The sequence below is a fragment of the Schistocerca gregaria genome, chromosome 8 (genome assembly GCF_023897955.1).
Source record: "Schistocerca gregaria isolate iqSchGreg1 chromosome 8, iqSchGreg1.2, whole genome shotgun sequence".
Classification (NCBI taxonomy): Eukaryota; Metazoa; Arthropoda; class Insecta; order Orthoptera; family Acrididae; genus Schistocerca; species Schistocerca gregaria.
This window is the reverse complement of record NC_064927.1, coordinates 89,963,627-89,979,509: the sequence shown is the minus strand read 5'-3', so window position 1 is coordinate 89,979,509 and position 15,883 is coordinate 89,963,627. Positions and strand designations below refer to the sequence as shown.

The 15,883-nt window shown below is 45.7% G+C and overlaps 1 protein-coding gene across 1 annotated transcript in view; it reads left to right on the top strand.

The window, feature by feature from the left end:
- Positions 1-15,883, top strand: part of LOC126285033 (diacylglycerol lipase-alpha) — a 591,792-nt gene that overhangs the window by 158,828 nt on the left and 417,081 nt on the right. Inside the window, exon 8 of the mRNA XM_049984357.1 lies at positions 8,203-8,428. Within this exon, the coding sequence (XP_049840314.1) occupies positions 8,203-8,428 (226 nt within the window). The remainder of the gene's footprint in view (positions 1-8,202; positions 8,429-15,883) is intronic.

Here is a 15,883-nt window from a genome sequence, read left to right as displayed (position 1 = left end):
CACACCGAACACCACTGGACTCGCATTCGGGAGGACGACGGTTCAGTACCGCGTCCGGCCAACCTGATTTAGGTTTTGCGTTATTTCCCTAAATCGCTCCAGGCAAATGCCGGGATGGTTCCCTAATCCGACGAGACGGATGACCTCGCAGTTTAGTCTCTTCCCCCCCCAAAAAAGCCGGCCGCGGTGGCCGTGCGGTTCTGGCGCTGCAGTCCGGAACCGCGGGACTGCTACGGTCGCAGGTTTGAATCCTGCCTCGGGCATGGTTGTGTGTGTGATGTCCGGAACCGCGGGACTGCTACGGTCGCAGGTTCGAATCCTGCCTCGGGCATGGGTGTGTGTGTGATGTCCTTAGGTTAGTTAGGTTTAAGTAGTTCTAAGTTCTAGGGGACTTATGACCTAAGATGTTGAGTCCCATAGTGCTCAGAGCCATTTGAACCATTTGAACCCAAAAACAACCCAACAACAACATCCCAATTCTCTATTTACAACAACTTTTTTGACTCACCAGACCATCTACAATAAGAGTCTGCTTGACGCCTGGCTCTATTAGAGCGGCTCCAGACGGTTGATTCATCAACCTAATTATCTGCATCACAGATATGTGCCACCTACGCGCCCCCTATGTACCACTGCCAGTTCACCATACACTACAGTACCCTGGCATAAAACAAATGAGGTCATTTACATAACCAATGAACAGTTTATTGCAGCCCATAAGTGAGAAATACTTTTCGATCGTGAGGTGTATCATTACACTGTGCCATCCGCTCAGTGTTACTAGACAAACTCTATGTTACAGGCAGGCTCCGGCGCTCTGTCGGCAAACGACTGACGCAAGAGAAATGAGTCACCACCTGGAAAGTGATACACACCTGATCGCCCACTACCGCTCCAGCTGACGGCTTTCACGATGGGTAGTAAATGCCGAATAGGAATTAATTTCCTAATGTGCTGCAAAATAATATTTATTTGCAGAGTTATAGAAAGCAGCCGACGTGAGGACGAAGACTATAGCACAGATACACTACTGGCCATTAAAATTGCGACACCACGAAGATGACGTGCTATAGATGCGAAATTTAACCGACAGCAAGAAGATGCTGTGATATGCAAACGATTAGCTTTTCAGAGCATTCACACAAGATTGGCGTCGGTGGCGACACTTACAACGTGTTGACCAGAGGAAAGTTTCCAACCGATTTCTCATACGCAAATAGGAGTTGACCGGCGTTGCCTGGTGAAAAGTTGTTGTGATGCCTCGTGTAAGGAGGAGAAATGCGTACCATCACGTTTCAGACTTTGACAAAGGTCAAATTGTATCCTTTCGCGATTGCAGTTTTTCGTATCGCGACATTGCTGCTCGCGTTGGTCGAGATCCGATGACTGTTAGCAAAATATCGAATCGGTGGGTTCAGGAGGGTAATACGGAACGCCGTGCTGGATCCCAACGGCCTCGTATCACTAGCAGTCGAGATGACAGGCATCTTATCCACCTGGCTGTAACGGATCGTGCAGCCACGCCTCGATCCCTGAGTCAACAGATGGGGACGTTTGCAAGACAACAACAATTTGCACGAACAGTTCGACGACGTTTGCAGCATTATGGACTATCAGCTCGGAGACCGTGGCTGCCGTTACCCTTGACGCTGCATCACAGACAGGGGCGCCAGTGATGGTGTACTCAACGACGAACGTGGGTGCACGAATGGCAAAACGTCATTTTTTCGGATGAATTCAGCTTCTGTTTACAGCATCATGATGGTCACATCCATGTTTGGCGACATTGCAGTCAACGCACATTGGAAGCGTGTATTCGTCATCGCCATACTGGCATATCACCCGGCATGATGGATTGGGGTGCCATTGCTTACACGTCTCGGTCACCTCTTGTTCGCAAGGACGGTATTTTGAACAGTGGACGTTACATTTCAGATGTCTTACGACCCGTGGCTCTGCCCTTCATTCGATCGCTGCGAAACCCTACATTTCAGCAGGATAATGGACGACCGCACGTTACAGGCCCTGTACGGGCCTTTCTGGATACATTAATGTTCGACTGCTGCCCTGGGCAGCACATTCTCCAGATCTCTCACCAATTGAAAACGTCTGGTCAATGGTGGCCGAGCAACTGGTTTGTCACAATACGCCAGTTACTACTCTTGATGAACTGTGGTATCGTGTTGAAGCTGCATGGGCAGCTGTACCTGTACACTCGATCCAAGTTCTGTTTGACTCAATGTCCGATACGGCCAGAGCTGGTTGTTCAGTGTACTGATTTCTCAGAATCTATGCACCCAAATTGCGTGAAAATGTAATGACATGTCAGTTCTAGTATAATATATTTTTCCAATGAATACCCGTTGATCCTCTGCATTTCTTCTTGGTGTTGCAATTTTAATGGCCAGTAGTGTATTTTAAAACAGCAAAAAGTATGTTTTAAGACATTTTATTAAAATCAGACCATTACCAGTTTCGGATTTATTACAAATTCGTTTTCGGCTGGCTGTTATAGACTTTCTTCCTTTCCTGCTGTGCCCTCATTTCGTAATCGTTACAGGTTTTGTGTAGGTCAGCGTTTTTGTTGCTTATGTGAAGCTAGGCCACGTTGTATAAATTCTGAGCATGTGTGCTGCCATGAAATGTAGAAAGGTGTGTGCTCAAGAGGTTTTCCGAGAATTTCACATAGTGTACGCGCCAAAATGTGGAAACTTTTAAATGTATAACACAAATAGGCCATCAATTAGTCGTACAGAAATACACACCACTGCACAAAACCTGTAACGACTGCAAAAAGAGGCTGTGGCAGGAAACCAAGAAAATTTATAAAGGGCCTCTGAAGATGTTTTTGTAATAAACTATTTGATTTACATAAACTGTCTTAAAACATACATCCGGCTTGTTACTGTTTTAAATTAATAAATTTTCTTTTTCCCTCAGGTGACAGCTGTATGTTGCAAACACAAATAAAATTACGTGCGGCTTTGAGAGATATTATTTATACTGAAGATACAAGAGTGATAATCTGTAGACTGTTTATATTATGTAGAGTGTTTTCAAAACAAAATGTTACACTTTCTTTGTCACGCAGAAATACTTGTATTTACCTAAAATAAAAAATAAAGTTTCTGTATGGATAGCGTTTCATTTAGGAACAGATTAAAAATAAAGCTCAGTTTACGATTTGTGTAATGAAAAGTAATTTAACGGATGGGAAGAAGATAACTGAATTAGTCATTTAATACAAAGCTGACATTCTGTGTCTTAGGTTTATTGATTTCAAGTACTTCCAGTAGGGTCATCTTCCTAACTTTCCGAGACACACGTTCTCCTCATATGTTTGGTTTTCCATTAAAAGACGTACGGCAAAAATTGAATCTCCTTCTTAATGTCCAGCTTTTCTTCTGTGCGTGTCATAGCCAATGTGAGCACTAAATCTGATCGTAACGAGTTGTTTAGTGCTTTTTTATTCCATTTCTTGCGAGCTGTCGCGGTGATGGTGATCATAAGTGACAAATGCTGCACAAGCAAGCGAGAGGCATAATTTGAAGTGTACAAGCTTTCTTCAAGCACAGAGCACGTGTATGCACCTAGTGCGCTTGGAACGGCAACATTGCATCTCCCGTCCGTGTCTCAAGCCGAACAAACCACCATCGTACACGGATCAGACTATAGCAACTCCAATCAGAACTTAGGTCTCACAGTTCATATTAACGCTGTTCTCTGCAGCCCTTCCTTAATAAATTCTTATTGGATAATCAATTCAGCTATTTTATTACTGGTACTTAATTCACATGATCGATTTCGAAATTATACACTTTAATCTTCCTACGTGTTTGTGTCAATCCAATTCAACCGAATCACAGAGGTACATAAAGTAGACTAAAAGCGGAATCATATCGAAAATCAATACAACAACATACCGTAAACATTAAACATGTCGTATGCTGTTTGTGTGTGTGTGTGTGTGTGTGTGTGTGTGTGTGTGTGCTTGTGCAGAATATGAATCCAAGTTAAATACACTGATCAGCCAGAACATTATGACCATCCGCCGCTATGTTTACCTTTGGCACGGGTAATAGCTGTTACGCGTAATTTCATGGAAGCGATGAGCCCTTGGTAGGTCGTTCAAGAGAGTTGACGCCACATCTGCACACACAAGGTGCATAATTCCCGTAAATTCCAAGGAGGGGGGCATGATGAGATCTGATGCCACGTTCAGTCACATCCCAGATGAATTCGATCAGGTTCGGATCTGGCGAGTTGAGGGGCCAACTCTCAATTGGAATTCGCCACTGTGATACTCGAACCACTCCATCACACTCCTGGCCTTGTGATATAGGGCAGTATGTTGTTGAAAAATGCCATTGCCATCGGGAAACATGATCGTCACGAAGGGTTGAGGTGGTCTGCAACCAGAGCACGATACTCCTTGCCCCTCAGTGTACCTTGAACGATCTCCATCGGATCCATGGGTGCCCACGTGAATGTTCCCAATAGTATAATGAATCATCTTGGGGATGAAGCTCTTTTCTTCCGTGTTTGCTTTAACACTATGTATGTTTTTGGATAGGATCCGCCTTTGGGCAATACACATTTTTTGTTTTTTTGTTTTTTAACCCAAACATATTTCACTGCAGTTGCAGCATCTTCAGTGGGCTTTTATTTTCCATCTGTTAAAAATAAAGAGTGTTCTTTGCTGTTTTTATACGTGAAGCTATAAGTTTTTAAATCGTAATTACAGAAATTTGAAAAACACATAAATTACGAATTCATACCTTTTTACAACATGGTGTGGTTTTTCTGATGTGTTGTGTTTCTACAGTGGCCGTTTTGTTCCACCGTCTGTCATCTGCAACCACTTATACCTTAAAGTAGACAAATTTTTTGAGCCAGAACGTAAGTGAAACATTACGTAAACAAACACACACATAGAATTAAATAATTTCAGACATAGAAATAACAAGTTTTCATATCGTAATTTTGGCTTAAACAATTTGTCTACTTTAAGGTATAAGTGGTTGCAGATTACAAACTGTGGAACAAAACGGTCACTGTAGAAACACAACACATCAGAAAAACCACACCATGTTGTAAAAAGGTAGGAATTCGTAATTTATGTGTTTTTCAAATATTTGTATTTACGATTTAAAAAGTAATAGCTACATGTATACAAACAGCAACGAACACTTTATCTTTAACAGATGGAAAATGAAAGCCCACTGAAGATGCTGCAACTGCAGTGAAACATCTTTGGGTTAAAAAACAAAAAATGTATTTTGCCAAAGGTGGACCCTATCCAAAATCATACATATAGCATAATGAAGCCGCCACGAGTTTGACTCCATCTCGAAGTGCAGTTATCAAGGAGCTGCTCCTCTGGAAGACAACGGATTCGCGTCCTCCCATCCGCATGATGGAGAAGGCATCTGGATTCATCAGACCGTGAAACGCTCTGCTACTGCGCCAAAGTCCAATGCCGATGGCCACGTGCCCGTTGTGTTAACGCTGGCGTACGCACGGGTCTTAGGCCGCGGGGGCCCATCGTTAGGAGGGTCCAATTCACTGCGTGTTCAGACACACTTGTACTCTGCCCAGCATGAAAGTCTGATGTTCATTCCGCCACAGTTCGCCGCCTGTCCTGTTTTATCAGTCTGTCCAGCCTACAAGAGCCCGACGTCTCTAATGATGAGTGGCAACCCAACCCAACGTGGTTTCACCTCGGTTTCGGCACATGTTGAAGACACTCACCACAGCACACCTCGAACACCCAACAAGTCAGGCAGTTTCCGAAAAGTTCGTGCCGAGCCTCTGGGCCATCACAATGTGCCCTCGCTCAGACTCAGACAGTTCGCGCGCCTTCCCCATTCTACACACGGACATCGCGTTCACTGATACTTCATGCACCGTGCGTGTATCAGTCAGCACTTCCTCGCTACGTGACGCTGCTATCACCTGGACGGGTTTATATTCATAGTACGAGGGTGACTCCAAAAGATATGCACACTATTTTTTTAAATCCATCTTTTATTCTACATGTTTGAAAGTTTTACAGTGTATAGATACATCCTTTAGGTACAATATTTTCATTTCTCCACATAATTTCCATCCCTCTCAACTGCCTTACGCCATCTTGGAACTAGCGCCTGTATACATGCACAGTAAAATTCTGGACCAACCTGTTAGAGCCACTGTTTGGCAGCGTGCACATCATCATCTTCAAACATTGTTCCACGAAGAGAGTCCTTCAGTTTCCCAAAGAGATGATAGTCACATGGAGCCAGGTCAGAACTGTAAGCCGGGTGTTTCAGCGTTGTCCATCCGAGTTTCGTGATCGCTTCTATGATTTTTCGACTGACATGTGGCCGCGCATTGTCGTACAACAACAGCAAACATCCTGCTTTTGCCGATGTGGTCGAACACGACTCAGTCGAGCTTGAAGTTTCTTCACTGTCGTCACATATGCATCAGAATTTATGATGGTTCCACTTGGTATGCTGTCCACAAGCAAGAGTCCTTCAGAATCGAAAAACACCGTAGCCATAACTTTTCGAGCAGAAGGTGTGGGCCGGCCGGAGTGGCTGAGCACTTCTAGGCGCTACAGTCTGGAGCTGCGCAACCGCTACGGTCGCAGGTTCGAATCCTGCTTCGGGCATGGATGTGTCTGATGTCCTCAGGTTTAAGTAGTTCTAAGTTCTAGGGGACTGATGACCTCAGAAGTTAAGTCCCATAGTGCTGAGAGCAATTTTTAGAAGGTGTGGTTTTGAATTTTTTGTCTTGGGTGAATTTGCATGATGCCACTCCATTGATTGCCTCTTCGTCTCTGGTGAAAAATGATGGAGCCATGTTTCATCACGAGTCACAATTTTTCCACGAAATTAATCTCTATCATTCTCGTACTGTTCCAGAAGTTCGCTGCATACCGTTTCTCGTTTCTTTGTGAGCCACTGTCAACACACTGGGAACCCACCTATCACAAGTCTTTTTTAACGCCAACACTTTCAGTAGTCTGGAAATACTTCCTTCCTCTATCCCAATGTAGCGTGACAATTCGATCAGTGTGATGCGTCTGTCAGCAGTCACCAATTCGTTAACTCTCTGCACACTGTCTGGAGTGTGTGCAGAACGAGGCCTGCCGCTGCGAGGACAATCCTCAATATTGCCGTGTCCGCTTTTATCACGTAACCTGCTTGCCCACCGACTAACTGTACTGTTATCGACAGCAACATCTCCATACACCTTTTTGAACCTCCTCTGAATTTTTCCCACTGTGACGTTTTCACAGCACAGGAATTCTATGACAGCACGTTGCTTCTGACGAACGTCAAGTACCGAGCGAGGTGGCGCAGTGGTTAGACACTGGACTCGCATTCCGGAGGACGACGGTTCAGTCCCGCGTCCGGCCATCCTGATTTAGGTTTTCCGTGATTTCCCCAAATCGCTCCAGGCAAATGCCGGGATGGTTCCTTTCAAAGGGCACGGCCGACTTCCTTCCCCGTCCTTCCCTAATCCGATGAGTCCGATGACCTCGCTCTATGGTCTCCTTCAACGAACGTCAAGTGTAGCATCGAGGTTGAAGGCATGCTGTGGCGGCGCCACTCACGGGAACAGGTTGAACTAAGTTTTAAAACAAGCGGGAAGGATGTATCTACACACTGTAAGACTTTCACACATGCAGAATGAAACTGCATTTTTATAAAAATAGTGTGCATTTGTTTTGGAGTGACCCTCGTAGGTCGGTGGTCCCAATGTTCCGGATGATCAGCGTACATGCCTGCCCAAAGAGAGCTAGCTGTTTGATTAAATTCTCCCATGAACTCTCCCCCTTCCCTACCATTGGTCAGTGCGTGGACTTCAGCGACGATGTAACAGCACCGCCCTTTCCTTTTTGCCGGCCGGAGTGGCCGTGCGGTTCTAGGCGCTACAGTCTGGAGCCGGGCGACCGCTACGGTCTCGGGCATGGATGTGTGTGATATCCTTAGGTTAGTTAGGTTTAAGTAGTTCTAAGTTCTAGGGGACTGATGAGTCAGAAGTTAAGTCGCATAGTGCTCAGAGCCATTTGAACCATTTTTCTTTTCCTTTGCTCAGAAGATCTCTATCCAGTAACTTGGTTGTTGTGGTCCACGTATACAGAGGCTGCGAGTAGGTAGGGGGTGAGCGCGGCCATGTTTTGGGGGAGGTGACGGGTTGTTTGGCCGGCAGGTGCTCGTGCCTGTGGTGCGCGCCGCCCAAGGACCCGGCGGTCATCGTGGAGGACAACTGCTGCCGCTGCAACTACGCGGCGCTGCGGCGAATGGTGGACGTGGGCGACGTCGCCGTCGTATACGCCACCTACCACGTCGACGTCGGCGAGACGCCCTTCTTCGTCGCCGTCGACTACACCAAGCGCAAGATCGTCATCAGCATCCGAGGCACCCTCTCGCTCCAGGTGAGACACGCATACACTCACACACCTACTCACAGCTCGCAGGTGTACACCGGCAACTCTGTGTCACGCATGTCTTTACACACACACACACACACACACACACACACACACACACACACACACACACACACACACTTCCTCACACAGCTCGCAGGTGTACACGGCAACTGTGTATCGCGCATGTCTTTACACACACACACACACACACACACACACACTTCCTCTCACAGCTCGCAGGTGTACACCGGCAACTCTGTGTCACGCATGTCTTTACACACACACACACACACACACACACACACACACACACTTTCTCACAGCTCGCAGGTGTACACCGGCAACTCTGTATCACGCATGTCATGTTGTTGTTCTTCTTGTTATCTGCAGGCCTGACACGGGTCTGATGCAGCGCTACCCTATCCTGCGCACGTCTCTTTAACCTCCGCCTAACTTCTGCAACCTGCATCCATCTGCACCCAGTACATCTCCCTCTACTATTTTTACCTCCCCACACTTCCTATCACTCCTTGATGCCTCACGATGCGTCCTCTCAATCGGTCCCTTCTTTTAGCCAAGTCACACACAAATTTCTATTTACCGCAAATCTGTTCCTTATGTCCTCATTACTTATTCTCTCTACTCATCTAACGTTGAGACGGGTGATACGATTAATCAATTCTGTCAGAGACAGAAAAGGACTTGCAAGAGCAGTTCAATGGAATGGACAGTGTCATGAAAGGAGGGTATAAGATGAACAAAAACAAAACGAGGATAATGGAATGTAGTCGAATTAAGTCGGGTGATGCTGAGGGAATTAGATTAGGAAATGAGACACTTAAAATAGAAAATGAATTTTGCTGTTTAGGGAGCAAAATAACTGATGATAGTCTATGTACAGAGGATACAAAATGTAGACTGCTAATGGCAAGGAAAGCGTTTATGAAGAAGACAAATTTGTTAACATCGAGTGTCAGGAAGTCGTTTCTGAAAGTATTTGTATGGAGCGTAACCATGTATGAAAGTGAAACATAGACGATAACTAGTTTGGACCAGAAGAGAATAGAAGCTTTCGAAATGTGGTGCTACAGAAGAATGCCGAGGGTTAGATGGGTAGATCACATAAGTAATGAGGAGGTATTGAACAGAATTGCAGAGAGTGGCACAACATGACTAGAAGAAGGGATCGGTTGGTAGGACATGTTCTGAGACATCAAGGGATCACCAATTTAGTATTGGAGGGCAGCGTGGAGAGTAAAAATCGTAGAGGGAGACCAAGAGATGAATACACTAAACAGATTGAGAAGGATGTAGGCTGCAGTAGGTACTGGGAGATGAAGAAGCTTGCACAGGATAGAGTAGCATGGAGAGCTGCATCAAACCGGTCGCGCGGTTCCAGACTGTAGCGCCTAGAACCGCTCGGCCACCTCAGCCGGCAGTAACGAAATTGTATTAATAAGAAGCCAAAAGATCAATGTCTATAATTACACCGGCGACAGGGACAGGAAATCCATACGCCCGGGTCACAAGGCTAAAAAAAATTAATCTAAAACAATAATCACTGCCAAAAAATACACTCCTTACTAGGTAGTACTAATAAGAAGCGGAAAAGATCGCTGTTATAAATACACCAGTGACAGGAAACCCGAACGCAGGAGGTCACAAGGCAGAAAAGACGCTTGTTGCACAAAACAAAATTCTTCAATTGACGTCTAAACCTTTAACCAACTTAACTTGCATTTTATCAGAGAAACAGCAGGTGAACTCCATTGCAAAGGCTCCTGACACCCGACCGTGTGCACGTCGCCAGCGTACCCAACTGGGCACAGTCACGCAGCCACGCGCTCTGTCCCCGGAGCCCTCGTCTTCTTTGCACCCACGGTGGCGAAATACCACTCCTCAGGTTAGGCGAGTTACTAGTCCGTCACTGCCGCCTCCAGACGGAAAATTTAAAGACACCCGTTGCCGCTCGCGCCAAGTAGTGACTCGTTAACCACAGCCGTGGCCCCGGGGTGCTCACAGCAAGAGCTTACAGCCTTCTTCCGTCAACTCCCCTCACTCGACTCGCACCGCCCGGATAGACCACGCTGCTTCTCGGAATAACAGACAACTCTCCACCGCCACGCCACGCCGCGGTCCCCACGTACGACACTCTCTAATTCCCGATTTTAAAAATCGACCGACCGACTCGTCACTTCTAGGCGACCAACCCGCCATCCCCCCAAAGATCTTATTCCCTTGCACAAGGCTAACCGGAAGCAACGACTCGAAGATCTATAAGACCAAACACGCCGCCAGAGGGGAATCTCGACAGAATCGTACGCAGCTTAACGATAAATATGAAAGAATCAATTAACGATGGAGTGGAAGGACTCAGAACAATCTTTACAACACGATATATGTTCAGAGCCGACACACGGCTCAAACGTTCAACATTATTCTGTGGCATCTCCTTTCAAAAACTACCGTTCTGTTATTGTCTTGGCTGCTTATTGGTTATCCGCAAGCAAATACTCCCCACAAACTCCTTGAGAAAAGATGTACTAACTTCATATATACAGGGTGGAGAAAAATTGTGTCACGAAATTTTAACCCTGCATAGCTGAAGCCTGTAGGAACCAAAATTACTAATGTTGCGTATGTCGGAAACACACTATTTTCAAACTACGGAAACTTGGTGCCACGCGCCTGTTGCCAGATGCTCTGGACAACGCATGACCGCGAATGCATTGCCTGCCAGAGGACGCGATGTGTCCAAGGCTCAGTGGTAGCGCGCCAGCTTTCCACTCTGGGGATGCTGGAGTCCCGACACATCCATTGTAGTTTCATGATAAGATGTACAGGGAACAAACCCGTGAACAGCTGTTAGTTCGCGTACAGTAAGTCATTTACAAATTGTGTCGGCCCTGAAAAGGGCTTTTTTGTGGCTAGACATTGTTTACTTAAAGCAGGTGCTCGAAAGTGAAACAAGCTCGGTAAAGTCGAACGGTGTTTTGCCGAACTCTTTCAAAGATTATGTAAGTCTGCAGGCTTTCGTGGCCGCTGTCACTGAAGTTAAAATCTTCTGGGTTATTAGGCCGCGTCATGTTTCTTCTAAAATGTTCGACGTTTCGACCCCTCTGATGGGATCTTCCTCAGGATCTTTTGGTGGCCACTACTGCTTGGTAACGTCGAACATTTTAGAAGAATCATGACGCGGCCTAATAAACCAGAAGATTTTAACTTCAGTCTTCCAAAGATTCCTGGCATTACCCTGATATGATTGGCGGCATGTTGAATGAGATCCCTCTTTGTTTATAGGTGGTCCGCGTCCGGGTGGGTGAATCAGAACCTTGAAGAATCCTCACAGGAGAAAGTCCTGTGGCGTAAGGTCTGGTTATCGTGGGGGCATCTCCTACGAGCACCTCTGCTAATTACCCGACCGCACAAGAGTGGATTTAAATATCCATGCACACTACGACTGTTATATGCGGGCGCCCAATCATGCTACAACCACATGCATAGCCTTATTTCCAGCGAACATCATCCAGAAGACCGGGTAGAGTTTGCGGCAAAAAGTGATTTGCCCCGCTAAGTCAAGGAGGTAGACGGACTGGCCCAGTCAGAGGGTCGCCCACAACGCCTGCCCGAATGTTGAGCGAACATCGTTCCTGGTGTCCGTGGACAGACGTGACGTGAGGATCTCCCCTTGCCAAGTAATGAACGTTTCGAGAGTTGTAAAGGCCATCCCGATGGAAGGTGCACTCGTCAGTAAACAACACTATAGAGTACAAGTTGGAATCTCGAGCAACACGTCGCAGAAACCACCGGCAAAAATCTAACCTGTGTTCATAGTCCGCCACAGGATTTAGGTCTTGGACAGGATGGAAACTAAATGGATGCTGGCCGTCATCCCTCAAAACTTCTCCGACTAACCGATGAGTGACCCCTATGTCGTGTCCAACCGCTCAAGTACTTGTCGTAGGAGCTTCCTCGAAGCATTTGAGAACATTGTCTTCAAATGCAGCATTCCGTCGTGTTCGAGGTCTTCCAGCGTCACCATGATATCCAGCTAACAAATCTGTTTCGCTAAGTCGCCGGTGAATTGCTGTAAACGTTTGCGGGTGTTGGTGGCGTTTTGCTGGGTACCGTTCCTCATACAACCGACGAGCTTCGTGCACATTACCGTCGGCTAGTCCATAAACAGAAATCATATCTCGTTGTTCTTCAAACCAATACTGTGCAGCCATGCTAACTGTATGACTAAATCGCAGGTGACGTGTGTGTGCTCCGAAGCGAAGTTTACGTGTAAATGTCTCTGACGTGAGGTGGAGACAAACAGCAAGACCCATTCGACATGTCTGAGTATCACGTTGGGGCATGACACGGCGAGGGACGTTTGTTCGTGTGAACCGACAACCATAGCGCTGCCCGTCAACCGAAGAACGGCAACAGGGCAATCCCACGGCCAATCGCAGGGCGTTTCGACAAGTTTCCGTGCTTTATAGACCTACACAACGTTAGTAATTTTTGTTCCTACTGGCAGCAGCTATACAGGGTTAAAATTTTTCTCCACCCTATATATACAGAGTGGTCCATTGATTATGACCGAGCCAAATATCTCACGAAATAAGCGTCAAACGAAAAAACTACAATGGACGAAACTTGTGTAGCTTGAAGGGGGAAACCAGATGGCGCTATAGATGGCTCGCTAGATGGCGCCGCCATAGGTCAAACGAAAATCAGCCACGTTTTATTAAATAGGAACCACATTTTTTATTACATATTCGTTTAGTACGTAAAAAAATGAATGTTTTACTTGGACCACTTTTTTCGCTTTGTGGTAGATGACGCTGTAAGAGTCATAAATATATGCCTCACAATTTTAGACGAACAGTTGGTAACAGGTAGGTATTTGTAAATTAAAATACAGGACGTAGGTACGTTTGAACATTTTATTTCGGTTGTTCCAATGTGATACATGTACCTTTCTGAACTTATCATTTCTGAGAACGCATGCTGTTACATCGTGATTACCTGTAAGTACCACATTAATGCAATAAACGCTCAAAATGATGTCCGTCAACCTCAATGCGTTTGGCAATACGTGTAACGACGTTCCTTTCAACAGCGAGTAGTTCGCCTTCCGTGATGTTCGCACATTCATTGACAATGCGCTGGCGCATGTTGTCAGGCGTTGTCGGTGGATCACGGTAGCAAATATCCTTCAACTTTCCCCACAGAAAGAAATCCGGGGACGTCAGATCCGGTCAACGTGCCGGCCATTGTATGGTGCTTCGACGACCAATCCACCTGTCATGAAATATGCCATTCAGTACCGCTTCAACCGTACGTGAGCTATGTGCTGGACATCCAACATGTTGAAAGTACATCGACATTCTGTCACGCAGTGAAACATCTTGTAGTAACATCGGTGGAACATTACGTAGGAAATCAACATACATTGCACCATTTAGATTTCCATCGATAAAATGGGGGCCAGTTATCCTTCTTCCCATAACGCCGCACCATACATTAACCCGCCAAGGTCGCTGATGTTCCACTTGTCGCAGCCATCGTGGATTTTCCGTTGCCCAATAGTGCATATTATGCCGGTTTACGTTACCAATGTTGGCGAATGACGCTTCGTCGCTAAATAGAACGCGTGCAATAAAGTCTGACATCGTCCCGTAATTTCTATTGTGCCCGGTGGCAGAACTGTACACGACGTCCAAAGTCGTCGCCATGCAATTCTTGGTGGATAGAAATATGGTTCGGGTGCAATTGATGTTGATGTAGCATTCTCAACACAGACGTTTTTGAGATTCCCGCTTCTCACGCAGTTTGTCTGTTACTGATGTGCTGATTAGCCGCGACAGCAGCTAAAACACCTACTTGGGCATCATCATTTGTGGTTGACGTTTCACATGTGGCTGAACACTTCATGTTTCCTTAAATAACGTAGTTATCCGGCGAACGGTCCGGGCACTTGGATGATGTCGTCCAGGTACCGAGCGGCACACATAGCACACGCCCGTTGGGCATTTTGATCACAATAGCCATACATCGACACGATATCGACCTTTTCCGCAATTGGTGAACGGTCCATTTCAACACGGGTAATGTATCACAAAGCAAATGCCGTCCGCACTGGCGGAATGTTACGTGATACCACCTACGTATACGTTTGTAATTATTACAGCGCCATGTATCACAAAGCGAAAAAAGTGGTTCAACTAAAACATTCATATTTTTTACGTACGACACGAATATGTAATAAAAATGGGGCTCTTATTTTTTTTTAAATCTCAGTTGATATCCGTTTGACCTATGGCAGCGCCATATAGCGGGCCAACCATAGCGCCATCTGGTTTCCCCCTTCAAGCTAGACTAGTTTTGTTCTTTGAAGTTCTCTCGTTTGATGCATATTTCGTGAGATATTTGGCCCGATCACTATTAATGGACCTCTCTGTATACATATTAGATGTTAACAAATTCCCCGTCTTCATAAACGCTTTTCTTGCTACAGCCATATCGTCTCACGCAGCTATCATCATGTACTGTGGTGCCCAAATAAAACTCTTCTGTTACTTTTATTGTGATGTTTCAGAATCTACGTTTAATTTGCTTAACTCGACTAAGTTACCATTGTTTTACATTCATTGACATTTATCCTACAGTGACTTGTGAGGAAATCTTTCAAGTCACGGGATTTCTCCCAACATCAGTGTTTCATATTCTGACAAATGATATGAAAAAGAAAAAAATTCTGTGAGATGGGTCTTACACTGTTTGACTGCTGAAGAGAAGCAAAAGCAGCCGAACATAGCAACCTTGCTTAAAAAAGGATTCGACCGTGAAGGCCGAGGATTCTTGTGCCGAATTGTCGCTATTGATGAAACGTGGATTAGAGACATTAAGCCGGAGTTGAAATCACAGTGCAGTAAATGGAGATCTTTAGAATCTCCATGTCCAAAAAAATTTCGTCGCGCTCAATCAAAGCTCAAGCAAACGATATTTGTTTATGATCACCAAAGAATCATCTTGACAGAGTCCCATGTGGAGCAAGTGTCACAGCAGTGTATTATCTGAACTTCATTCAAACCTGCGCAGAAAAATGTATAGAACCCAACCTCAGTTGCTCGGGGCTGGGCCACCCAATCTCCATGACAATGCTCACCGCATATTGGCAGTATTGCAGCTCAAAAGCTACGTGAATACGGATGGCCAGTGTTTCCGCGTCCTCTCTACCCGCAGACACCAGACACTGACTTGCTCCCGATCTTGAAACGACTTATGCATGGACGTCGTTATCTTTCTCTGGGAGAGTTTTTTACCATCGTTACCCGAGCCATTAGACAGATGAACAGAAGTGGTGTCCTAGATGGAAAAATAGAGCTTCCAAAACGTTGGGATTCAGTCACAGAGGAGGAGGGACAGATTACACAGAAGGACTGTAAAGAGATACTGAAAAAAGTA